Source organism: Pelophylax lessonae, assembly GCF_965119305.1.
Source record: "Pelophylax lessonae genome assembly, chromosome: 6".
NCBI lineage: Eukaryota > Metazoa > Chordata > Amphibia > Anura > Ranidae > Pelophylax > Pelophylax lessonae.
This window is the reverse complement of record NC_138773.1, coordinates 79610801-79638290: the sequence shown is the minus strand read 5'-3', so window position 1 is coordinate 79638290 and position 27490 is coordinate 79610801. Positions and strand designations below refer to the sequence as shown.

The following is a 27490-nucleotide window of genomic DNA, read 5'->3' as shown; positions in this document are numbered from 1 at the left end:
CCCAAAATTTCTGATGGCTGCCCTGTATGTAACAAAAGTTATGGATGCAACTAGCATCCATGTTTTTTTTAGCAAAGATAATTAATTGAAAATTTTATATATAACATTCCCCCTTTTTTCCTTTGTTTCAATATAGCGCCTCCTGAAAGCCTGTAACCCCTGCTTTACTGCCCACTGAAAGATTATCTATGGTGGTAAATTTATCACAAGTATGCAGGAAGTGTTAAAGTATATGTATATAAAGTATATGTGTTGGTCAAAATGTTTTTTTTACTTTGTTTTAGATAGAGTCTGGGTTTATGCTATTTTTTAGCATCTGTGTCCGATTTGAGATATTTCCCTCAACTTTCTGACACGGAGATGCAACAGGAAGTGTGGAGTGTGGGTGAATCTGCCCAAAGTAAGGGAAATTTCCCTCATTCACAGCTGTCACCAGATTAGGTGTCCTCATTGGAAGGTTTCCTCCTCTTGGGCTTGGATTTTTCCTCATTTTCTTTTTCGATAACAATGGCTACCAGGACTAATAGAGAGCTGAATCATCCCAATGTGGACACAAACAGCAATAAAAATTTTCATCTAACTCTTTCTCACTCGATCCAAAAATGTAAAAAAAAAGGCCTTTACATACTCTTTAATGTCCCTGCTGAATTGTGTTGATGGTGCATTGTAGAGAACAAAAACACATTAGGAGATGTGAAAGGAAACCTAAGCCATCCTCTAGAGATCCCATCACCACCACATGCTGAACCAGAAATTCGCTCCCCCACAGTTTTTGGAAATGGACTTTATATTTTAAAGTATCCCTGACCATCCCAGGACCACTAAAGACTATGTAATCAAGAGAATCCAAACTTCTCTCCCTTCCTAACCGTGACATTAACCAAGGTTCTGGCATTGGCCCGGAAAGCCTTACGTTATTTGCAAAGGCTGTCACTCTGGAGTATTCAGCCTTCAACTCTTCTAGAATTTAAAATATAAAGTCTACATCCAACACAGCAGGGGAGAGGAATTGAATGCTAAATCCAGTCTAACTTATGGATATTAAGATTTATGGGTATTTCGATTGATGGGTATTTGATTCCTTTACTCTGTATGCCTATCTGGTCAGGAATATTGTTGCTTTAACTTCCTCTACACTCCTGAGATATTGTGTTACCTATTCTGCTGATAATTTATGATACCTACCAGCCAATCAGCATCTCTGTCCGAAAGCAGTTATTTTCAGGCAAAAATTGCCAATAATTGCAGCATGTCTACTACCAACTATAGTTATGTTTCAGGATCAACAGCCTGAAATAGCTTGCAGTGGCAGGTAGCTAAATATCAGAAAAGGTTACTAGCAGTATAGATGATTGAAAGGCAAGGTGGGTAGGTTGTAAAAAGCTAATGGGTGATAAAGTGTTCTTCAAATTCCAAGATATGCTACTGTAGTCAGGCAGCCAGTGGTATATTTAGAAACATTTTTAATTGTGTAAGCTGGGGAATAACCATAAAAAAATTCAGAGGGTATGATTTCACCCATGAGGTCTAGGTCCAAACCATGGTGCTCCTTTTACCAACTGTGTACTTACATTATATTCTATAACAGCAAAAATCTGCATTTGTTTGCTTCACATCTGAATTTTGTACTCTGTTATCATGTTTGAGCTCATAGTAAACTGATTAGGCCTACTGACAAAGCAGACACTATATATCTCTTTATCATATAATAATAATTAGTTGTCCAAGGAAGGATTAGGACTTTTGAAGGCTAGTAGGTGATGTGAAGGTCCCTTTTTATATTGTACCAGGACCCTGCGGCTTTTAGTTACACCTCTGCTATTCAGTTGTTTTTTTTCCTATTTTTACCCTCAGGATGTTCTTAAATTATTAAATAGTATAGCTAAAGGTTGATGGGATGTGTTTTAAAAATGTATGTGCTTGCCAAGTATAAACCTTCCAAATGTAAATCAGTTTTATATAAGGCAAAGTGTTTAGGTTGTTTTACAGGTACATACTGCTTGCTGTTGAAAAAAAGAACGTAAAAAATGACAAAGATGGTAGAATAAATAACACTTGTATATGATTATGGACTAATGTCTATGGTTGTGTTAGAGGGATGTGAAAACAGAAGTTGTAGTAGGCTAAATGGAAACAGTCATCGTGGCACCTGTTTAAGAAGCTCCATCCTATGACTTCTGCAGTGAGGGAAATAGTATTTGATTCCCTGCTGATTTTTTTTACGTTTGACCACTGAAAAAAAATGATCAGTCTATCATTTTAATGGTAGGTTTATTTTAACAGTGAGAGACAGAATGAAGACAAAATATCCAGAAAAATGCATTTAAAAAAAGTTATAATTTGATTTGCATTTTAATGAGTGAAATAAGTATTTGACCCTTTCTCAAAACATAACAACCATTGTTGGTAATCACAGAGGTCAGAGGTTTCTTGTAGTTTGTTACCAGATTTGTTAACAGACCCATTTTCAATGCCCTGACTGAAGGAAGGAGGTTCTTACCCAAGATTTGATGATACATGGCCCCATCCATCGACCCTTTGATGCGGTGAAATTGTCCTGTCCCCTTAGCAGCAAAACACCCCCAAAGCACAAAGTTTCCACCTCCTTGTTTGACGGTTGGGATGGTGTTCTCCGGGTCATAGGCAGCATTCCTCCTCTTCCAAACACAGCGAGTTGAGTTCATGCCAAAGAGCTTGATTTTGGTCTCATCTGACCACAACACTTACACCCAGTTCTCCTCTGAATCATTCATATGTTCATTAGCAAACTTTGAACAGGCCTGTACATGTGCTTTCTTAAGTAGGGGGATCTTGAGGGCATTTCAGGATTTCATTACTTCATGGTGTAGTGCATAGTTACCAAATTGTTTTCTTGGTTACTAAGGTCCCTGCTGCCCTGAGATCATTGACACAATTCTCCTGTGTAGTGCTAGGATGATTCCTCACCCTTCTCATAATCATTGAAACTCCACAAGGTGAGATCTTGCATGAAGCCCCACACTGAAGAAGAATGACAGTTATTTTGTGTTTCTTCCATTTGCGAATAATCGCATCAACTGTTATCACCCTCTCATCAAGCTGCTTGGCAATGGTCTTGTAGCCCATTCCAGCCTTGTGTAGGTCTAAAATCTTGTCCCTAACTTCCTTGAATAGCTCTTTGGTCTTGGCCATGGTGGACAGATTGGAATCTGATTGATTTCTTCTGTGGACAGATGTCTTTTACACAGGCAACAACTCCTAAAGGGAGTGCTCCTAATCTCAGCTTGTTACCTGTATAGAAGACTCCTAGGAGCCAAGGGATCAAATACGTATTTCACTCATTACAATGCAAATCAATTCTTAACTTTTTTGAAATGCGTATTTCTGGATATTTTTGTTGTTATTCTGTCTCTTACTGTTAAAATAAACTTACCATTAAAATGATACACTGATCATTTCTTTGTCAGTGGGCAAACAAACAAAATCAGCAGAGGATCAAATACTTTTTTTCCCTCACTGTATGTTCTGGGGAAAAAAATATGAATCTGTTTAGTTTTACTGCAAGTGATGCCGCAGACAATGGACCACAATTGAACAAGGACTGGAAGTATGGCAGCTATTGCAGGGTGATGGAAGCTGTGTCTTGAACAGGTTTGTCTTCCTAAGTTACATTATTTAAAAGTGTAAAAGAAAATATAGGAACCCAATAGGTTCTAAACCCACGCAAATCAATAACCAAAAAACAAATAAACTACCACTGTCTTCTTTGTTATAAGTGCAATACAACCTTCTTTTTTTAAATAAATTATTTGAAATACTGCACCATGAGAGTGTTTCTTCCTCTCCCACTTTATATGGCAACACTGGAGCTTTGAATACGCCATTTATGTACATATTGAATGGATGACAGCAGCGGTTTGAATTCATTCCTGTGACCTCATGTATGACATCTTGGATTTTCCCATATGCGCAATTTGACTCCCTTTGATAGAGGTCAATCAAGTCTGGTGAGTGTATAGTGCATCTGCATGCTTGTGGAGAGGAGCCTTTCCTTTATTCACTGAGGACAGTATTCACATGTGGGATTATTTATGGACTTCACAATTTTTTTGTATTTTCTATAATTTAAATGAGGATGTACTTATTTATTTGTCTATTCACTATTATTTAAAGTGCACCTGAAGCCACACAAAGGTAACCTATGTTTTCCTAGTATAGCCACATGTCTATTCAACTGTGCAACTGAGCACCCCAGATCCCCAAATCTCAAGATATGTTGGTGTACAAAATACAGCCAGATTGAGAACCTGGCCACAACGCATATCTTTATCTTACTAGTGAACTATCACTGTAATAGGCAGCCTTACTAGCCAATGGTAAGATGCAGGGGTTGAGGCCAGACTCTTATCCAAGGAAGAGGGTTGAAATTTTAGGCTCTCATGATGCCTAAAATCACAGTTGAGCAGATGTGCAGCAACCTAAAGGTTGTCTTTAAAAGGTAGCTAAAATCTTACTAGTATGCCAAAGTAGGCACTACGTTGGCATACTAGCAATATTCTAGCTACTTTTTAAAGACTTAGGTTGCTTTAAAGTGAATATTTAAAGTAGATTGGTCAGTGTGCTCCTTTTGTAGCAGTACGGTATTTCATGATGCAAATTCTGGTACCCAACTAGGTTCCAACTCTACAATCTTGGTATTTAGAACACCCAGACTTTGGTCCTAGTTAACAATTCTGGCTTCTTTTTTTTTCAATGAAAATGTAATAACCAGAGTTGAAGATCAACCAGTCAGCAACTTGAAAAAAACTCAGTAGCAGAGTGCTAAGTTAGTTAGCACCTTTTGCATAACCTTAACTCTAACATTATTTTTCAATACTCTCTGACCACCAAAGCAAACTCCAGGAAGCTTTTTGCGAGAGATAGACTTTACCATAGAAGTACAATTCTATTAAAAAACTGTCTAATTGGCAACTTTGCCCATTGCCCTAAATGAATGTAGACTTTGCACCACTGCTGTAGCTCACAGTGTAGAAACCCTAAAGTGTGTGTAAAGTCTTTTTTTTTTTTATAATAGATAGCATAGGAAAGAATTAAACCCTTTGGAAGGTTATTAAATATGTCTATGCTCTGTCTGGGTAGATTTAGCCTCTCTATTTATCCTGGTGACCATTATCACCAAAAACAAATTCCCACCATTATCACCAATGGGACAAACATAGATCTATACTCAGACAAAAAGTAGTCGATGGACTACACATTTTTTTTTCTGCCATCACTTTTCTATGTTTCTATGTTAGGAAAGAAAGTGATGGGAAATCCACAATTTTTACAGCTGTCAGCAGAGATGTAGGGGAATCCTATAGGCACCTCTTCTCTGGTGATAACTGTCTAAGAGGGGAATTCCCCTTACTTTGCAGAGATCTCTTCTCATTTCCTAGAAATACAGAGTCAGTCTAGTATACAGGCTGTTATACCTCCGTCCCGATTACTTACAAAAATACAATTGCCCATGGGACTTTGTTGGAGGTCATACAAACACAAATATAAGAAATATCAAAGTTAAAAACTTTATTTAAGACATAAATTAAAATAGAATCAAAGCTGAGAGATTACTCATTTGGCACCAGGTCGCTCCATGGGTCTTGGGCCCGGTTTGAGTATGTCCATTTTGGCTATGTTTGGCCCTACTTGGCCATTAGCTTTTGTCTCCTGTACCATCACCAAGATGGTCTCTCTCAGTCTCCACAACTCCCGGGACAGACTCTCCAACAGTGAGTCTCATCTGATATTGAAAATACAAGTTCTTTTGAACCTTGGTTACTATATTTAGCTACACTCTCATAGTTGCCAACATTTAAAAAAATTTTCTAGGGACACTTTGCAGCACAGCTATCAATTACCACACCCACTTCCCTAAAGCTCCGCCCACTCTGCATAATTACTCTCACCTACTTATCAGATTATAGAGTCTACTCAATATAGAGAGAATTACAGGAAATTGAAAAGGGAATTTCAAACTTAAGGCCACAGTAGCAGAGTTGGAATAACTCTCCCATTCAGCTGCACTACTTCAGCGTAACATTTATGGGCAGCCTGATTAACAGGCGCTTCCAGGGATAATATAAATTACCTGGGACAGGCTCCTATTTGCAGGGACTGTCCCAGGAAAAAAGGGACAGTTGGCAATTATGCACTCTGTGAGTGACAATAAACTCCTGACGAAGTCAACCTTGTTTCATGAAACACATTGATATTTATGATGTCTTCTGTTGATTGGCACCATGATTGATGGGGTTTTAAAGAAGAATTATTACAACCATGTACTGAAGAGTGTAAAATTGTAAAAATTGTTTCTGGTACATTTCTCTGCTTTTAACCACTTAAGCCCCGGAAGATTTTACCCACTTCCTGACCAAGGCCTATTTTGCGATTCAGCACTGCGTGACTTTAGCGGACTATTGGGCGGTCGTGCGACTCTGTACCCAAATGAAATTGACGTCCTTTTTTTCCCCACAAATAGAGCTTTCTTTTGGTGGTATTTGATCACCTGTGCGATTTTTTGATCATGCGCTATAAACAAAAAAAGTGCGACAATTTTGCAAAAATAACAATATTTTTCACATTTTTTTATATGAAATTTCCCCCCATTTATTAAAAATCAAAATTTTTTAACATTTTTGGCCAATTTGTTTTCTGCTACATATGTTTGGTAAAAAAAAAAATCACAAAAAGCGTATTTTGATTGGTTTGCGCACAAGTTACTAACTAAGGGAAAGATTTTTGTCATTTTTATTGTTTTTTTTTTAATGAGTAATGGCGGCGATCTGCGATTTTTTTTGCGGGACTGCGACATTGCGGCGGACAGATCGGACCCTTGACTGACATTTTTGACACTTTTGGGGTTACCAGTGACATTACTACAGTAATCAGTGCTATACATATGCACTGTTACTGTAAAAATGACACTGGCAGTGAAGGGGTTAACTTTATTTGAGAGGGAGGGGTTATGTGTGTCCCTAGGGGCGTGTTTCTTACTGTGATTGGCTGTTGCTAGTGGTGTAACAGCAGAGATCTACGGTCCTACATAGCAGGACCGAGTGATCTGTGCTGTTACACAGGGGAGATTGACAGGCGGCTTTGTTTACAAGCCTGCCTTTCTCCCTCTGTAACCGACGATCGCGAGTGACCGGCGAACATCGGGTCCGTCGGTCACTCGCGCGGGGGGGTCTATGACCGAGCGGGAGCGGGAGCGCGCCTCCAGCAGCGCGCGCTCGCTCCCTAGACCCTCACAGGCTAGCAACGTAGACCTACGTCGCTTTGCCTGTGAGGGGCTGACTGCCAACGTAAATCGTCGTTAGGCAGTCGGCAAGTGGTTAATTTATTTTAAAGTGATATGTCGTAAATAACAAATGTAACTTTAATATATCTTTCATCTGTACAGCTAAGGGGTCCACAACATCTGGTAAGTGTGTTTTTCACATGGGGGAGTGAATCACTGGACACTGCGTGAGCACCTTTGGAATCTCTTCACCTTATAATACTGTGTGGAGGAGAACAATTAAGGAAATTTCACTGTCCACATGCTTATTACAACATCTAAAGAGTGAAGTTGCACTGACTTTAATCATTTTTGCAATATTGATGAAGTATATTGGTCATTTGTTGATTCAATCTGTACCACTTTATTTGGAAGGACTACCTATTGACACTGGTAGCGTGTTTATTTATGGATTGGAAATGCACGATTAGAACTTTATTTTGAAGCACGAGACAGTTTCACTGGACAATTTTTTAAGAATTTTGAGTATCCTAATATGTCACTGGCTACTTACTTGTTACTTGCTTGTCATATTTAATAATTGTTTTTTTGCACTGTATGTTTAATTTTAGCAGTAGATTTATATATTGATTTATATTCATATATTTACCTATATTCACTTTGATGCACTTTTTGCACTTTAGGTATTTGAGTAATCACTAGGGTGTCTCCAGTACAATGTTGTCCCAAGTTGGCGTCAATTGGGAATTTGTACTACATCTATATAATTTATTTACCTTAAATTATTGTGGGTTTTAGGTGTTGCACTGAAGGGTTTACTTACCGTATTTACCTTTTTTTCAAATTGTGATGACCAGCAGCATGCCCATTGTTGGTGTCCAATTAATCGTTTATCGCAGGGGTTTTTTCATATATATCTTTCATTTGTGTTTGTATGGCCTCCAACAAAGTCCCATGGGCAATTTTTTCACTTATTCTCATTTCCTATTTTGTCTTCTGCACAGAAAGCAAAGGAAATATCCCCAACAGAATGCAGACAGATAAAGTTTAACTGACTTGAGTTTTTAGTCCTTTCTATTTAATCTAAAACAAAAATAAAGTTTAGGCTCTAATTACAATTTAAAAATCTCATATTAGAACCACTTTGTCCCCTAGAAGAAATACAAACTTTAGTAACCCTTGTTCTCTGAAAGCCTTATTCAATAAGACAGAACAAAGAGAGAAACTGAATTGCTAATTGTATAGCACAGCAAAGTCATTGCATAGCAACATAACAGGTTTCCATATATTGATATAAAATTACTGAAATAATTATTATGATTGGTTGCCAACAGTTACTCTACTTTGTTCATTTTCCTAATGAATAAGCCAGTACATATACTGAAGATATGAAGAACTTGTGACTAACTTTGCATTGTCTTTCAGATCCAAGCTACAATTTCCATTGTGCTGCAAAATTAAAATAATTTTAATTTATTTTAGTGTTTTTTTTTTTTTTCGTAAATGAAACATTTCACAAAACAACGTAAAATATTTCTAAAGAAACCTCAATACCCGGTTTTGAAAATAAATTATACAATAGACATCTGTGCTTTAATATTTTCTCTGCTTGGTAGTATTTTTTTGGCAACTACTTTTAAAATAAAAAAAATTACAATCTGATATGATTCTCCTGTGTCCTTTGACAAAATACACAATTTCAGATTCATATGTGCTATCCCATAGACTTTGCAATGTCGCAGTCTTTTCCTCATGCTTTCCAAACTGCATTACTGATCAATGTGAATTAGGGGGCTATTGAACATACATATATATTCAACGCATTTAAATATTATTTAAAATACCACATGTGTGCTGTAACCCTTAGCAACCATAAAATTTGTTCAAGTGCACAATAAATAAAAGCTAGATAGTGATTGGCTAGCATGGTTTACAGCAAAAATGTGTGTTTTTAGCTTAATTGTATCCCCACAGGTAAATCACATACATGTAATTTATTTTTCTTTGTCTTATTTTATTTGAATAAAATTGTATTTTTTAAATATATTAATAATAATAATAATATTTTTATTTTTCTGCAAAAAATATGCCTTTTTCTATAATCGCCAAGAAACCTTTTTTTTTTTTAAATAGGCAAATTATTTTTATTTTTTTTTTTTTACATTAAAAAATGTATGGGGTATGAGTGATTTACCTGTATCACCATTCCAAAGAATGCACTGTGCCATTATAGAAACTAGAACTTTTTTTACTTTTTTTTTTTTTTTTTGGCAAAATGGTAAATATTTTCTGTACACTGACAAGTCTTTATTTTCCCCTCCGATTTTTTTTTTTTTTATTTGTAATAATCCAATGTGTCCATTTAACCTTCTAGTTCTTCTTTTTCCCACTGAAAGTCCTGTCCTGTCATTTGGTAGAACATAGCATTGAAAGGTTTGTAAAATTTCCTCAAGCGCTGGATGACATCGGGGTCAATTTTGGGATGAGTCCGACCCTTGGATTTTCCCAAGCACCTTGGAGCTCCTGTATCTTCTGGCTTCTTCAGGCATGGGAAGCCTTTGGTTTTATTAAAATAAAAATGTTTATCTGTGATAATCCGTTGTAGACCCAAGAAGTCTTGGACTTTGGCCAGCTCTTCTGCTGGGTTGGTGATGAGATGCTCTCCACTGACGAAAAGTATCTGGGAAAGGGGAAAGTATTGCATCCAGCTTTCTAGATGCAAAGCATAGATGCCTATCCGCAGTGCACTCCAAGAAGCATCAATCAATCCCAGGGTTCTGTTTTTGAAGGCAAGGACCTCAAATGTTGGGATTTCCGGTTTCTTGGAAAGAGTCTGGGTATAATCAGATATGGCACGAGTAACTGGATTCCTGACCACCACAATAAGTTTAGTGTCTTTGGCCATTGAGTGGATCCGCTGTGGAGCTTCATTGGTGACAAAATAACTTGGTGTCTTCTCCATTGTAATCTGTCCTTCTATCGTTCTTGGCATCAGATCTCTGTATAAAAAAAAAACACATAAATATATATTAACAATAAAAAAATACCCATTCCCAATATTTCAGTTCTTACGTGCCATTTTTCCAGACAATGATATAGCTAGGAGGTTGTGATCTGGAAGAATTATATGTCCTAAGATGTTGAAAAAGAGATAAAACAAGTTCCAGCTACTTTATCTGTCCAACTTAATCGCATACGCTTTGTTGCTAGAATACCCGCTGAACCTATATCTAACTCTCTTGCTAATTAAACTCACTGTGCTGCCATGATAACATGAAAACCAGACAACTGCACACAGTATTGAAAAAGCTTTATTTTAGGATACTCTCACTGTATAATAAATTCTCAGATCCAATTTCATCTTTAAAGCTTTATCTTTCCAAGCTACCTCTTCATAGAAATGTTTGTCCAGACTCTCATATACGAGTATGGACAATTCTTTTGGGAACAATGGACAGGATAATCTGTCTGTTAAATGATGTATAAGGGATATGGCATTTTTAGTAGAACAGATAAGGAAAGTTAAAAGAAATGCTGATGCAGAACAGAGATACATAGCAAATGTCCTAATATGGATGCCATATGCCAGACATGCAGCTGAGAGACCATCTGTTTCTGCATAAAGAAGTACCTCTAAAAAAAAAGGCAATTTTATCAGCTAAAGTATATCAGAACATTTCATAACTTGCACCATACTGATTGCCTGGATGAGATATTTTAACAATGGCATGTCCCCTTTAAGCAGATTATAACAAAACATTTCCATAATTATCGGGCACTATCAGCTGTTATTGGATTGGATTGGAAGCTTCTACCTTTTGAGTAGCGATGACAAATGTGGATAAGAAGGGCAAAAAAGAACACCTGTTCACACTTGGGTGTAATTGTCTATTTCCAATAGAGCAGTGGTTGACTTCAATCTTTCTCAATTGTCCACTTTTGTGACCGCAAATGAGACGAGTCATTTTATTTGTAACCTAGCATGATACAGTCCATATGTTTTGAAAAACTAATATTACACCATGGCGAACTCTGAGTGCTTAAAATTGTTTTACCCGTAATTCTGCGCAAATCCCAGCAAGAATGTGACTTCACTTGATGGGGATCAAGAGACCTGTAAAACTGTCCCATCATTTGTTGGTAATATATAAGCTCCCGACAGTCACCAGCTGAACTTTCATAAATTCAAGAGTAGCCAGACATACTGTTTATGAGATGGCAAGAGAACCCAAATAGATCAAGGTCTAAAAGACCCAGGAGAACCTCACAAATGACCAATGCTTAATATGAAACTTGTAATAGTTTTACAGGTGTGATTATGGTCAGTCTGAAAGCATTTTTATGTATGTGCTTGTAAAGAATCATGCCATTTCTAGAGCTAGAACATCGCATGAGTACTTTATTTAATGCTCTCCCTGAATAGAATGGTCTCAAAGGCAGGTTTGTAGAGAAAGAATGACCCAAATATCATTTATGTTTCACCTCTTCTTGTGTCATCCTATGATATATCTGTATGAACTCATACTGGTCCTACAATTGTCTGCAATTTTTGTACATTTGTTCTGCGGGAATGGCTGAATAACTGACAGCACTCAAGTCTGACAATGAGGGAAAAGGAAAATTCCACTGTAATATTACTGGATGTTTTAGTTATTGTGACTAGGTACTGTACTTTATCCATACATAGATCCAATAACATGTAAAAATGTATTTTAGAGCTGGACTTTGACCAGGGTAAAAGTTCCTAAGACCCAGTTCTACTTAGCCTAATCCTCGTTTTGTGATCTTCTGTTATGCCATTTCCAGTGGTCAGCTGCATCCACTCCGTTTGCACCCTATAGGTCTTATTCTTATATGTAGCTATCTCATTTATTATTATATGGCTATATAGGGCATCCATTAACACTGTTCTATGCAATACCCGTGAGGTTCCTCTCATCCCCCTGCCTCTTCCCACACGGTACAGTAGACTTGGGTACTGTCCCCTTTTAGTTTAACAATTGGTTGGTTTTGCCTCCCCACCTAGGCACAGTGTGCTCCCTATATGGGGTGCCGATGGGTTGGCGATGCCAATCACTACTCTCTCGTGACCACCCATTTTACCGCCCCTTGTCTACTAACCCTCACGATTTGCTGTAGTTACAGTTATTGGTCATGCTCTGTTACCGAGTTTTGTTTACATTACCTCACATTATACTGTATGTCAAACGTTGTTACTTACTTGCATTATTCAATAAAATACTTGAAACACTGTTCTATGCATATTCCTGTGCATACTTGTACATTTTGGTGCATCAATGTAAGTAGTATTGCATAGGCATTTTGATTGTATATTGGTGCAAAACACATTTACACAGATCTTAACCTGGCTTAGAATATTGTCACGATTTTAAATAAGCTTATAAGAGATGTCTACTGGTGATATATAAAATAGGTAATGAAATAATTATACATGAAAAGCTACCTTCTCTGTCACCGCAGTCCATACTTACAGCCCTACTGTGTCTAACAAAGAATACAGTCCTGGACTCCAGGCACACAATAAAGGCATATATTAATGCAGCTAGTAAGCCAGCCAGCCAGCTCATAAAATGTATTTTTTCAATGCAGCTAGTGTAGTGGCTAGTTTCATCCCCATTGAATCTCCTATACAGCAACAAGCAGACTAGTAGAGAGAGAGGTTCAATCAGAACAGGTGGAGAGTGCAGAGTGATGACCTCATCAGTCTGATGCTACTCTGTCAGTGTCTAATCAGCAGGCTGGGGGCCTGACTGATTAGACAGGAATACAAATCATTTTGCATATAAAATAGCTCCCATACATGTCATCTGTGTAGTTAAATGTTTGTCTGAAGTTCAACTTTAAAGTAGCTCTGAGGGGCGTGTTCAAGATAGTGAAGTAAGCAGCTGCTTCTGCTCGAGCTCTGCTGGGCCGCTGGCTTCTACCCTGCTCCTAGGGGTGTAATTCCTCTTTACCTGCCTCCCAGACAACTTGATGAGATGCAGATCCTCCAGCTCGACTGTAGGTAAGGGGAAAAAGTCACGCTTCCCGTAGATCGCGGAGGAATCGCTGCTGGTCTCCAGTACCCGCGTAGGGCATACATAACCCCGCAGAGACTGTCCCACTTATATCCCCAGCTAGATCCTAGATGCACTAGATGTAATCTTGAGACTGGAACTTTTTTGGGATATGGTCTGGTCCTGTTCTAAACTCCGCACATACTGGGAAGCAGTAGCTGCTACTTTGACCGATCTATGTGATACCAATGTGCCCTTAGACCCTCTCGTTCTTCTGCTGAGTCACTTTTAAGACATAAAAGGGGACAGATATACCAAGCTCTGCCTCACTTTCACTCTGTTTTATGCCAGAAGAGAAATCCTTTTGAGTTGAAAATCTGGGGAGCCCCCTACTCACACTTTCTGGCTAAAAACAGGCAACTCAGTCCTACCACTATATAGAATCACATATGAGAGCAGACAGTGTCCTAGGAAATTTGATAAAATTAGGTCAAGATGGATAGACACATGTGGTTGAATCCCAGTGTCCAGATGGATGCGTTTAGGGTCGTGGGTATGTAACCTGGTCACTCTATTCCCCACCTCCCTTCATTCCGTTCCCTCTTTCCCCAAATATCTGCGCTGGTATTGTACTGTTTTAAATTGTATTTTAAATTGTATCTTAAACTGTATTTTTAATATATGTTTTTTAATATATGTTTTTTAAAAGTGGATAGCCCCTTGCTTCTCCCGTCCCAGCCAAGGTGGATAAGGATTATCGGTTACTGGCCCCTTTAAGAATACACAACTAAATAATTAGGGCCGATGGTATCCCGGGTATATATAGGGAGGGGCGTTAGCAGGAAGCAAGGTGGGACCTGAGGAAGGAGGCTCAGCCTCCGAAACGCGTTGTCCGTAGTAACAGCAGAGGCAGTGCACCCGTGTCTTGAATCCCCCACCTCGCAGCTCCGTACAACTTGTGGCTCCGGCTTTGGCTGAGGCTCTCCTGAGGCGCCGTAGATCACGTCGGTATAGTGTGCAGGCGCACTAGAACCGGCATCCGGTGACCAGGCAACACAGGAAGTGAAGGAGAGCGGGGATACAGCGGTGGCAGCCGCGGATGAGGAGCCTGCAGAGTCACCATCTGGAGCGACGGGAGGAGCGAGTAGCTCCTGTTGGAATGCTGTAAAGCGATTGTCTTAAAGGAAAAGTGTGAGTGCAATTCCAATGTACTGTTTTATTGTCCTTTATTAAAGCGTTATTGCCCGAGGTTGCGTGCGCTTTTCTTTACAGATTTGACTAGTATTTTTCTCATAAGAGGTTTACTTTAAAGCAGTGGCTCTCAGCCTCAGCCCTCAAGTACCCCCAATGGGCCATGTTTTGGGAACTTCCCTTAGAAAAAATAGCCCTTATCAATACCATGTAATTGATATTGATTTAAATTAGCTGTGCAAACTAATGAAAAACTTGAAAACATGGTCTGTTGGGGGTACTTGAGGACTGAGGTTGAGAACCACTGCTTTAAAGTGTATCTAGATCCAAATCTTTTTAATTTTGGAGAGAGTAGGGAAGTTTTAGGGTTTGGTTTTTTACTATCTGTATACCCACTGTGTAGTCAGTCTCTCAATTTCTCTTGGTGGCCATCGTGTCTGAAGCTGAAATAGGATGGAAAATCCAAAATTTTGTATACCCATCAGAGAGAACACTTGTTGGTGTGAGTTTTATCTGAGAAGGAATTTTCCCGACTTTTGAGATAATTTCATCCATTCATGTTGTAGCTACAGGACAGGAAGTATGGAAGGAGGGACTAAAAACTGTTGCGTTTTACCTTTCCCTACTCTATGCTAAATATAAAAAAGTGTGGGCTTTGAATATACTGTATACTAGTGTCCATGTAGTAATGTGTACCGTGTTCATTCAGGAGTTAACTTATAACATTTAACCAATTCTAGATTATTATGCATATATAACATGCAATCCATGGTTTGATGTTCTTTTTTTAAAGAAATGTATATTCTTTCCTGAGAACAGCACACACAAAGAGTAATTTTGTTATCCTTAGAATGCCACAGTTAAAACTTTGTTGATCATATATTACTCTCAGCTCTAAGTAGCTCCTAATAAAATATAGGATATTTAACACAGATAAAAGTGCTACATATCATCTAAAAATTCTAGGATAAAGCACATATATGTGAACTAACCACGTAACAATTATTTGGAGTTCTGCTTGAAATTCATATCATGTGATAAAACAGACAAGTGTGAAGGGCTCTGTAGCATGCTTGTGTGTAACATAAATTAAAACAGCTCACTGAATTCATATTAACCCAGAAATATGTTTTCTACATTTTTTTTACTTCCTACATACCTCTGCACCAGAAATTCATCTATATTATAGAATGTTCCTATACCACTATCCATAAACATAAACAAAATGGTGTCTACCTATATTGGCAGTGAATCTATAGAACTGTTTGTGGCATTGAAACTGATACTCACTTTCTTCTTGTATTTGCATAAAAAACCTAAATTTCACATGCCTTGTGAAATGCTGGTGTTGCTCTCGTATGAAATGAAAATATAGAAACAGAAAAGCACATACAAGTGCATGTGAAAATGCTTGAAGTATTGCGTGTCATAAAAAGGGCATTACTGTATGTATATTGGTGCGAAAAGGCCTTAAATGGGACATGTGACCATGTGTCACCATTTCCATCGATGGGTATAAACTACAACTACCACATAGATTAACGCACCACATCCCTAATTATTAATACATAGATATATTGATAACAATATTGAATTATTGTAATCAAAAACACTTCTATCAATGGTCATATTAGGTTGAATTTACCAGTTTTAGTTTAGCTACTGTGATTAAGGAAATTTTACTGAGAGTTATCAAGTGGTTTACCGGGGTTATGGTTAGCGAACGTATATGTAAACCACATGCGCATATGTAAACTGTTTTTGCACCACAAATGAGGTATCGCCTTGAAACTTAGAGTAAGAGCAATATTTCTAGTGCTAGACCTCCTCTGTAACTCTAAACAGGTAACCTGTAAAACTTTTCAAAGCTGCGCCTATGGAGACTTTAAAGTATCATAGTTTGTGGCCATTCCACGAGCGTGCGTCATCGTAACATCATCTTTCATAGTTTACAAAAAATTGGGGTATACATTGTGTTTTGTTTTTTAATTCATTAAAGTGTATTTTTTCTAAAAAAGATTACGTTTGAAAAACCACTGAGCAGATACCTTGTGACATAAAAAAAATGCAACGATCACCCTTTTATTCCTTGTGGTCTCTGCTAAAAAATATATATATAATGTTTGGGTGTTAAAAGTAATTTCCCTAGCAAAAAATGCTGATTTTAAATTGTAAACAAAAAGTGCCAGAAAATACTTGGTTTTTAAGTGGTTACTAGTGAAATAAACATTTATGAACTGCCCTCTCTTTGATTCCACTTTCACTAATCCAATCATTTATGCCCTCTTATAATGTTTTTATAAGCTTCCCACCTCTGACCTTCCGGTAGGCAGCTCTCTTCTGAACTTTGAGTAACCTTTGCAGTCTACAGATCCTTCTCTGGGGCATTTGACTAATCATTGTTGGCTTCCTATTGATCCATACTGTCTGCCAATCACAAATAGACATTGACCAGTCACATGTACTTGAGCTGGATTTTTTTGATGCCATAGCAGATTCAGCAAGGGTTTGGACGAAAACTACCCACTGGAAACGAAAAAAAAAAAAAAAACTGCTAGATATACTAAAGTCATTTTTTGTGTCTCAGAGGGATTTAGGTCCATTTCTTGTTCTGTAGACGTATTGGATAATTGTTCAATGCAAGGGATGTTTCCTCTTAGAAAGATGTTACGATGAACAGGCGTCCCTATCGTAAGATTTTCCTCTATTTCTGTTCCGGTCTGCAAATCCAAATTTGAAATTAACCATCACTTTTATTCCTGGTGACTTTGATGATCAGAACAATTAGAGAGAGTGAATCTCCCTAACCCCTTGCCATTGTATTCAAATCTAACAAAAAAGGTTTGCCTTAAAGCAGAACTTTACTCACCTTGGCTCCAGCGATGAAATATCCCTGAGATCCAGGCCTGGCCACTAACATTATCGGTTGGCCTGCTGCTGGGTTTCAATTGCCAGCTGCTTCTGATGGTCGGGCAGGGATGATGGTACTCCTGAGCACATGAGTGGGTGTTCAGTCAGATTCAGCATTGCCGAATTTTTAAAATGAGCTGCACGCACAGGGGCGGACAGGCAGGTGAGACAAAGCATGTCTCTTCTGCATTAAAGTTCCACTTTAAGTTATACTTTAAGATCCATATTTGATGCTGCTTATTATATAAAAGGTAACCACAAAAAAAGACGCAACTGTTCAGGACCATGATATTAACCCAAACACTGTAAAGGATATATGTACAGTATGTAGCAGAATTCCCAGCATAGATGCTGGCTGTGGGTCCCCCTGGGTCACTGGGTGCAAGAAAAGTACCTTTGAGCATGTTTTTCCAAGTGTGAGCACTGAGACAAGAACCAGTCCAGTATCTTTGGGTTTTTAGGTTTATTTAGGAACTTAGATGGGAGAAGGGATGAGTGGGATACTCCTGCAACTGAATTATACACAACTTGTTGGGGGCTCTGGATAAATGCTGCTTGACGCTGATTAGCTGTGGCTTGATGCTGGTTAATGGTGGCCGAATGCCGGTTAACGCTGACTTGATGCTGTAACTTCCCTTTCTACTGCAGATGTCCCTTTTTAGCTCCCTGAGGTACTCTCGCCTGAGGTAGCTACTTGTACACCTTTGCTGCACTGCCGAACACTTCAGGGCCCACACTGGACCTTTGGTGCATTGCCAATCACTTCAGGGCCCACGCTGGTGCCCCCTTTTACTTCCTTATCTTTAGGGCTTTGGACACTTGGCATCCCCTTTCCCTGCCAATACTACTGGTTAGCTGGCTCCTGGATCCACTTGACCTTCTGGAGTGGTCCCCTTTCCTAGGCAGACCCCTGAGCAGATCTTGAGTACTCACAATACTGTTTTTTTCCTGAAGACTTCTGCCCAGCAGCTCCACTCAGTCAGCAACACACTGGATCCCTCCCTGCAGTACAGCTCAACCTCTGGTCCCCTTAGGTCGACTGCCTGGACTACCTTCACTCTCTGACAGGAGGACAGACAGCCGTCACCTCCTCCTGGGACTGATACTCCCGCCAAAAGACACTCTGTCACATGCTATCCACAGATTTATTTCTAATCCCAGGGAGCATTGCGGTAGACCCACATAAACCCTAATGTGCCATTAGCTAGATTTCCTCCACTGACCAACAAGATCCCTCATTGGACACAGTGGGGAGACTCCCCAGACTCACTAGACACACCTGGAAACATTTGACAGCTAGCTAACAATTTAGACCCCCCCCCCCCACCCCCGATAAGCAGACAGGGCCACATATGCATTTTCTTAGCACCTACCTAGAAGGGTGCTACATCTATATATGGAAAAGACAAGAGTTGGGCAAGGGGGTACAACAACTACAAAGTCCAATATATCAAAAGTCCATACAGCTAGGGGTGGCAATCCAAGGGAACCAGAAGAGTCCCAAAAGCACTGCAAAGAAAAATAGGAGAACACTTAGAGGCGCCTCCTGTTCTCCTATTGTATAAAAGGTAACCAGCTCCTTTTTGAGAGTGGTCTGAGGTAGACTCCATATTTGATCAAAGATCCACATTTACATTTTTTCTCTATATACTTTTATTTATGAATGTTAATGACGGAGTGGCTGCTTCAGCTAAGTTATGTTCTTACTGTGTTTTTATAAACCTTCAAGCACAACAGCATGCATGAATGATCTCTTGTAGTTTACAATCACAGCTTTCCTTCTGAAGCTGTAAGATTAAAGGTGAACCCCATTAGAATAATAACAGCAGAAAAGCTCAGTATTGTGAAAGACATGTTTAATTTCCTATTAAAGTTCCCAAATTACACACAATGCTGTTTTCTGTCCAATGGTGAATACAAAAATAACAAGTTAGCCTGGATAGCTAACCTTTTACTTGGTTTCTTAATCCGTAACTCCACTTTTGTTGAGAAAAAAACATCCCCCCCCCCCCCCCCCCCTGGGTGATCTATGTACATTACAAGGCTTTTAACAAACTTTGTTGCCGATTCCTACCTTTTGTTATTCTGAAGAAATCATTGTTTGTTCCTCTGTGCTGAGTGGGTCAAATGGGAGTGGTTTCATAATTATCAATCAGCTGTAGCACCTGCAGGGCACTAATAAGGAAAGCTGCTGGTCCTGCATCCATTTAGACGTGTTCCTATTGGGAGTATCTCACCAAAAATGACATTTTTGTTGCAGGGGATGCCAGAAATCTGACTTGTATCTTAGTGCAGACTTCTGGGAAAATTGGTGAGCCAATCATACAACCAGGACTTTATATTTCTGAGTACAGAACAACTCCAGGTAGCCATATTGCATTGCATTTTCAGAAAATTACAGTGGCTGCATATTGAAAAGGCAAGGTATTTTTTTAATAACATTTAATTACAATATGACTTGTGTTGCAATTGTATACGCTATAGTATTTTTTCTTTATTTTCTATTTTTTCCCCCACAAAAATGGAGTTACCCTTTAAAGACAAACAGTCTTGGGCCAGGAGAATTTTCATTTAGGAAGGGAATTTTCACCAGAACTAAATTAATGTAGTGAAAATTTAGTACAAAGAACACGGTAGAGGTCAGACCGAATAAAGTGGTTGCGTCAACGGGACAAACTGAGTCAAACAAAAAGATTTGGTGTCAGAGAGGTGGCAGCCCCTCATAAATAATATGTAGCAGAAAACTTTGTAGGCCTAGCTCACATTTTTAGGGCTAGAAAACGGCCCCCAGGATATAGAGCAAGTAGAAGGTAGGTATCCAAAAAAGGGAAAACACGTTTCACTCAGCATGAACTATAACAGGATACGTCAGCCCTCATCCACAACCACATGGCTCTGCAGGCTTTTCTCATTGTGATCTAGCCAGGAGGCTGCATCGGAAAATAATTCAAAGAAGTGGGTTTGGCCCCTAGCAGTAACTCTCAGTCTGGCAGGGTACAGTATAGTGTACGGTGGTGAAAATTTACTTTGCAAAGAAAACCCAAATATGTGCAAGGAAAAATAAAAAATGCATATTTGCTAGCACGATTGGATGATGGAAGTCAGCAGAGCTTTGCTTGATTCACTAAGGAAAAATTCCCTTGCAAAGTGAAAATTGCCAAGCAAAGTGAAAAGCCATATTCCTTTAGTGAAAAAATACCATAATATCAGATTTGTATTTGTACAGATTTGTATTCATTTTTCAGTCGTTTATGAAAGGTCCACTTTAAAAATTGTCTCCAGGCAAATACATACAAACACTCTTTATTTTCATGTTTATATTCCTGAAAGCTGAATATAACTTGCAGTGGAAGTGGCCACTCTATAAACTAAAATTATGAGTTTGATGCCTACTGTAGATAAGCGTATATGAAGAAGAGAACATTTGATTATATTCTCTATGGTTCCAAAGTGCAAGGGAGGAGGTCGGGCAGTGGCACAAAGCCTGTAAAACTGCTGCCACTGAAAACTTACCTTACCATGCCATGCAACAATAGAGCACATCGGGAGATGGGTAGATCCGAAGACCAAAGGTGTGAAATTACAGGTCTTTTGGCTGGTTTAGGTAAAACCATTCTAATATCTTTCAGTTATGCATATAGCTGTTCAGCTGGCATTGCCCTTTAATTTTAATATGGCTTACAGAAATAAATCTCGCAACAGTCACTACCAAGGAAGTAACTTCAGCAACAGACGGCAAGATATTTGATACAGCTTCGAGATGACAACCTGTTTACTCAACTCTGATTAAAAAAAAAACAAGCACCTTCCACCACACCATATGCAATATAATCTTTGACACTGGAAGAGAGTCATTTTACCGAGACTGCATGGCTCTGCTTGCTTTAGCAGAATCCTCTTTGTTCATTTGCTGTCTTTTCTGCACTTTGCTTAATAGGCTGAGTCTGACAGACAGAGCACAGATGGGATGTGCAAGGCTAGCGTTCAGGAACAGCCACTTGAGCAGTATTTGTTTGTTATATCCAATGAGCTGCCTATTAGATAGAGGAAGACTGGGAATGGACTCAGAGTATCTCTGGCCATGGGATAAGGTGGGACAGGACTGTGTATGGATGATGGATGAGGTTTGGCAACGGCCCTTGCAATGGTTTCAGAAGCATCATTTCCAGTCCCTTTAGCATTGGGCATCGTGGAAAATAACAGCATTAAACCAAAACTTTCAAGTCACTGTGATTGATGGGCCTGGGCAGCATTGCTGTTAAGCAGATATCTGTAAATACATTTTCAGCCTGCGTCTTTTATTGCTAATGTCCAAAAGTCATCTGTCTTGTATATTTTGTGCCTTCCAGGCAGAGTTGTCTAATGAAAAGGTGAGTAAGTATTGTACGGGGTCATGTGATACCAAAACAGCTTATTTTTCTCTGTACTACGATGCTGCATTATCAAAATATTAATCATGTTATATTATAAACTGATTTATCGAATATCATTATCCCTGGATCTTGTAAAGCCATATTAAGTTTATGTCTACTGTTACGGGGAGGTGACAAGCCAATAAGAAATATTGTTTCTTAAAGACGTTCACTCTATTTTATTGAAAGATATACTCTCACTAGCTGTTATGGCTTTCTGCAACACTTATATAAAAGATCTTCAAGTAAAAAAAACAAAATCCACCAATTGGTTAAGAACTCTCTGCATAGTAGCATAGTATAATAAAGGGATCCCATTAACAGTTTCAGCTCTCATTTTTCCAAGAGGATTCTTGTTCCATATTGCCTACATCATTTGGCCATCTGAAGTCATTTTAGTCATATACTGTACAACAGGGAACTACTGGCAACTATAGCCACACTGCAATACCCAAACTAACATATAGGTGACATTGTGAGTAAACTTTGTAATTGTAGCGCTTTTTCTTTAGAGAATCTAGAACAAGCAGGAGTGGCAACTCCTGTATTATTGCATGGAGGTGTTCCAGCCAACAGTGAAGTTCCAGTTTTTCCAGTTATTGAGCCTATGTAAGCTACATTTATACATGTCATGTAACCATGACATGTATAAAGAACTTGACAAAGATAGAAGAAAAAGTAGAGAGTAGGAGAGTAATGGAAGAAGAAAGATGATAGATAGAGAAGAAAAGATAGCAGGGGAGCAGGAGCGTAAATATGGAGGAATGATGATAAAGAAGAAAAGAAACAGAGTAGAAGAGTAATGGAATAAAAAGGTTGATGGAGAAGAAAAGATTAAGAGTGGGAGAATCCATGAGGAGGAAAGCCGAAAGAGAAAGAAAACAAAGAGTAGGAGAGTAAGGCTAGCCATACATGCATAGATTTCAGCCCACTGGATATAGTATTCAGACAGACAGCATCAAATCCAGTCACTATTCAGCCGACAATTTTCCAACCAAAAAACAAATTTTCAATCAAAGTTTGGCACTCCAGGAGGTGTCAATAGGGTCATATGTGGCAGGAATTTGGGCAAATTAACAGGAACTGGCCAAAATGCAAGCCATGTATGGCAGGCCTGAATGAAAAGGAAATCTGATAGAAAAAAGAAAATAATTGATATGGAATGTTAATTAAGAAAGGAGAATAGAGAGATGGTTAAAAGGGTTATGGGGATAGATACATGTTCAATGATCTATTACATCCCCCCCCCAACTGGGTGTTACGTATACTAATTACTTTACCGTATATGATAGGTGTTATTGGCTCCCAGCTGAAACCCCCAAATTTCGAATCCCAGAGTGAGTTCCGTGGTCTGTGGACCTTCTGACCTCCCCGGTGTTGGCGCAGGTATATTAAGGTCCCCTAACTTCTATTTTTCCATCCTACAACTCCAGATGCTCCATTTCTACTCCCTTCCTTGTGGAAGCTAGGTAGGTATACCGCTAACATTTATTATTTATTATACTGTATTATACATGTAAATATATTTTTGTTTCTCCTCTTTTTTTTTTGTGCACTATTGTATTGTAACTCAAGTGCTGTGAAATAAGTATATATATGTAACAATATTTATGAAGATTAATGTATTGTATAATTACATCTCCCATTATTGACCAGGATCTCATGAAGAAGCTACAAACGAAACGCGTAGCGATCCTGCCATTTTTGGAGATACCCGTGGAACCTAGAGAATCTCATCTCGTATCACATGTTATCTACTTTTGTATTGATTTTATATAAACTTTTAATGATGTCTAAATAAAATATATTTTTAAATAAACACTTTTAGTTATTAAAGTTATTTAGTTTATTTCTCCCGGTGTAAGATTCTGGTACCTCTGGTACCCTTAATAATTTATTTCCTTCCAAATATGCGTCCCACCTTTCTTACTAGGTGGTACGCATACACATTTAAGACAGATGATGTCATCGCTAAGCGCCGCAGAGCGGCTATTTCAACCGCCGGCGTTCTCACTCACATCGTTCGTTCAACCTGCCTTGTGTATCCACATGCTTTCAAGCCTGTCTTGCTGTCGGAACCTCCAGCTGTTTGCTTCTACCTGGAGCAGACCGGAACCTCGATACTGATCCCTGTATCTCGCTACCGGATCTTCCTCTCTCTACTGGACCCCTCTACTACTAACATTTACTAGTGATAAGTACCCCACAGGGGAATCCTCCATAACCTACTTACACTATCTATCATCTGCACTGTTGCATAGATTGCTAGCTCTTGAGCCTACAACCATCTACTATCTGCACTGTTACATATATTGCTAGCTCTTGAGTCTACTACCATCTATCATCTGCACTGTTACATAGATTGCTTGCTCTTAAGTCTACTACCATCTATCATCTGCACTGCTACATAGATTGTTAGTTCTTGAGCCTACTACCATCTATCCTTGCACTGGGTTAGTTTATCCTGTAATTGTCATCTGCTGTCCTTACCACCTGTCACCATACTCGATTACTAACCTATCTGCACTCTACCTAATACCATCTAGTACTCTCCTGAACAACCTATCAAGTACTTACCATCTCTATCACTGTTCACACCTGTCCCTTCAGCACAACACCTTCATACTGTCATATACATTCCACCACTCCAGGAACATCTTATTGAGTGTGTATATATCTGTATGTTGAAGCTGACAGGCCCACAGTGATGAGTCTGGAGAGTTGGATCTGGTTATTCAACACATCTCTACATGACTACTGAGTGGAGATTTTGCAGCTGCATATCCAGCCTACCACAAAAACGCAGGAGCGTTACACCCGGGGGGTTATGAGTAGCTACTTTTTAAGTCCCAATTCCTTCTTCTATTCTCCATTTTACTCATGGTTAAATGGTAGGTAAGAGAATAGATAGAGAGGAAAGTGAATAGGAATGAGAGTAGATATTGAGAGAAAAAAAAGAGTTGATAGAGAGGAAAGTAAATAAAGGAGAGTAGATGGAGAGTCAAGTTGATGAAAAATGAGAGGGGCTAATAAAGAAAGAAGAGTAGATAGAGAGTAAAGTTAATAGAAAAAAGAATGGGGCCAATAAAGAAAGGAGAGTAGATAGAGAGTAAAGTTAATAGAAAAAGGAATGGGGCTAATAAAGACAGGAGAGTAGATAGAAAGGGAAGTAGTTAGAAAAAAGAGAGTAAGAGAGAATGAGAGTGAATATAGGAAAGTGAGTAAAGAAAGGATAGTAGAAAGGTAAATAGATAAAGAGAGTGGAGAACAAAGCATATATGAAAAAGAGCATAGACAATATTAAAGTAGAATTAAAGTGATTGTAAAGTCTCGTTTTTTAAAAAAAAAATAACAAACATGTTATACTTACCTCCTCTGTGCAGTTGGTTTTGCACAGAGCAGCCCGGATCCTCCTCTTCTCAGGTCTCTCTTCGGTGTGTTCCTGGCCCCTCCATCCTGTTGAGTGCGCCCACAGCAAGCAGCTTGCTATGGGGGCGCTCGAGCCGAGTCACAGCTCCCTGTGTCCATTCCTGGAGCTGTGACCAGCCCCCTCTCTCCTGATTCGCTAAATTATTTTCTTTGACAGCAGCGGGACCCAATCATGCCAAACTTCTGTCTCAGCCAATGAGGAGGGGGGTCACAGGCAGCTTAGGCACTCCTGCAACATCGCTGGATAAAGAAGGGCTCAGGTAAGTATTAGGGGGGCTGCTGCACACAGAAAGTCATAGAATGCACTAAGATAAAAAAAAAAAATCTTCTGCCTTTACAATCCCTTTAACAAAGAAAAACATACGGTATGTAAAAAGGAAAGAGAAGTGAGCATAGTGAAAAGAACAAAGAGCGTTGATGGGGGAGTATAATGGGACTGTCTGTAACAAGTAGAGTTAAATCTAAAATGAATAAAAAAGACAATTTAGAAAAAGAGAAGAGATGGGTAACAGAAAGAAGTGCAAACAGAGAGTTTGAAGTAATGTAAAGAGAATAGTAATAAGGTAAGTAAGTATTCAAGTAGTAATAAATAAATTGAGTAGAGACAAAGAGAAAAAAACACTGAAGGCAGCTATAATGAGAAAAACATAGAGAAAGGAGCAGATATATAGAAAGATGGTGAAGTTATAAGAGAGTAGACATAGAAGTGCATAGAGAGAGAGAAGAGTAGAAGAAGAGAAGAGTGTATAGAGCGAGGCTGATAGGGAGGAATAAAGAGGAAGCGAGGAGGGTTGATATAGAGAAGAGTGGGAAATGAAGGATAGAGGTGAAAGGATAGAGAGAATGTTAGAGAGAGAGATGAATGGATAGGGAGGAGAGGGAGTAGGGATAAGGTAGAGGAAAGGGGATTGAGAAAGGAAAATTCATTGTGTTACACGGGTAGAAGGAGGGAGATAAACAGAGCGGGAGAGAAGGAGCAGCATGTTCTGATTAATGCAAAAATATGAGTATCAAATGTGACAGCAGAAGTGAGTGTGATTATTCTAAAAACTCTATGAAAGCTAAATGGCATTGCTTGGATAATTCCAGGCCCTATAACTGACAAGAAGAAGGATTAGACAGATTATAAATAGCAGAGAAATGAAAACAATTAGAAAGAGAGAACGGGAGGTGAGTTAAAATAACTGTGTTCCGCCACTGAAAAATCCTTTTTGTCAATCACATTTAGAGTGGAAATATAATGAAAGAATAGATTTCCCCGAAGGATGTTCCACTGGATTGGACATGGAGGAGAAGCGTTGGTGATATAAATGCCGGTTTATATCGCAGGGCCTAACGAGGGAGGGGGGGAAGGGGGATGACGGCAGCTGACAGCTTGTCTCAAGCATGGTTTTTAAAGGCATGTGAAATAATCAAAGACCTGCAGTCACTGCTGTCAATCATTGCACAGGGACGGATGCGAGCAGACACAGGTTGAGCCTTCGAATTGAAGAACAGAGATACGGCAGGGGAAGGGGGGAAGATGAGTGCAAGGAGACAAGCGGACAAAGACGGTGGACCTTCTCCACCAGGAATTTGTAAAAATTTGCAAAATAGACGAGTAAGTCTTTACAGAAAAAAAAACGGAATGACTGTCCCCAATATATTATAATAGAATAGTGAACTGTACACCTCCCTACTTCCAACTTCCAGAGATAGGCCTGGGTATCTAATCAGCCTGGAAAGACTTTGATGAATTTCACAATAAATAATTGTCTTTATTACTAACTATATACGCGTGATGGATAAATCATTCTGAATAATTGTACAAAATAAATGTTTGCTAAATTTTGAATTAACTTCTTTGTGATGAGGAAATAGGTGGATCTGGTGCCTTTTTATCTACAGAGATTTTTCAGCCTAGGTTTAAGGTCACCTGCCCAGGCTATGGACAATAAAATATTTACTAGGGCTGCCCATCTTCACTGGTCTCACAAATCAATTTGATTAAGATTATCATGCGAACGATTCACGATGCATCACGATTACTGCCCATGCCCAGCCCACTGCCCAATGGTTTTCAAAACTTTATTAAAAAAAAACAGCCACGCAATTAAAAATTAAAGAATATTTTTTATTTTCATCTGCTCTTAAAGGACACTTCCCTGGACCCTGGCCGTGGCCTGCATACATACAGGCAAGTCTGAACAATGTACAGATATTATACATTATTTACATTATACAGCCCCCCATTTACATTACACAGCCCCCCATTGACATTATACAGCCCCCCA

General features: G+C 38.9%; 1 protein-coding gene across 1 annotated transcript in view; it reads right to left on the bottom strand.

Moving 5' to 3' along the window:
• Positions 1–9406: 9406 nt before the first annotated feature.
• LOC309558617 (uncharacterized protein) overlaps positions 9407–27490 on the bottom strand; it is a 375763-nt gene continuing 357679 nt past the window's right edge. Inside the window, exon 2 of the mRNA XM_082261684.1 lies at positions 9407–10257. Coding sequence (XP_082117810.1) covers positions 9621–10257 — 637 coding nt within the window. The 3' untranslated portion in view covers positions 9407–9620. The remainder of the gene's footprint in view (positions 10258–27490) is intronic.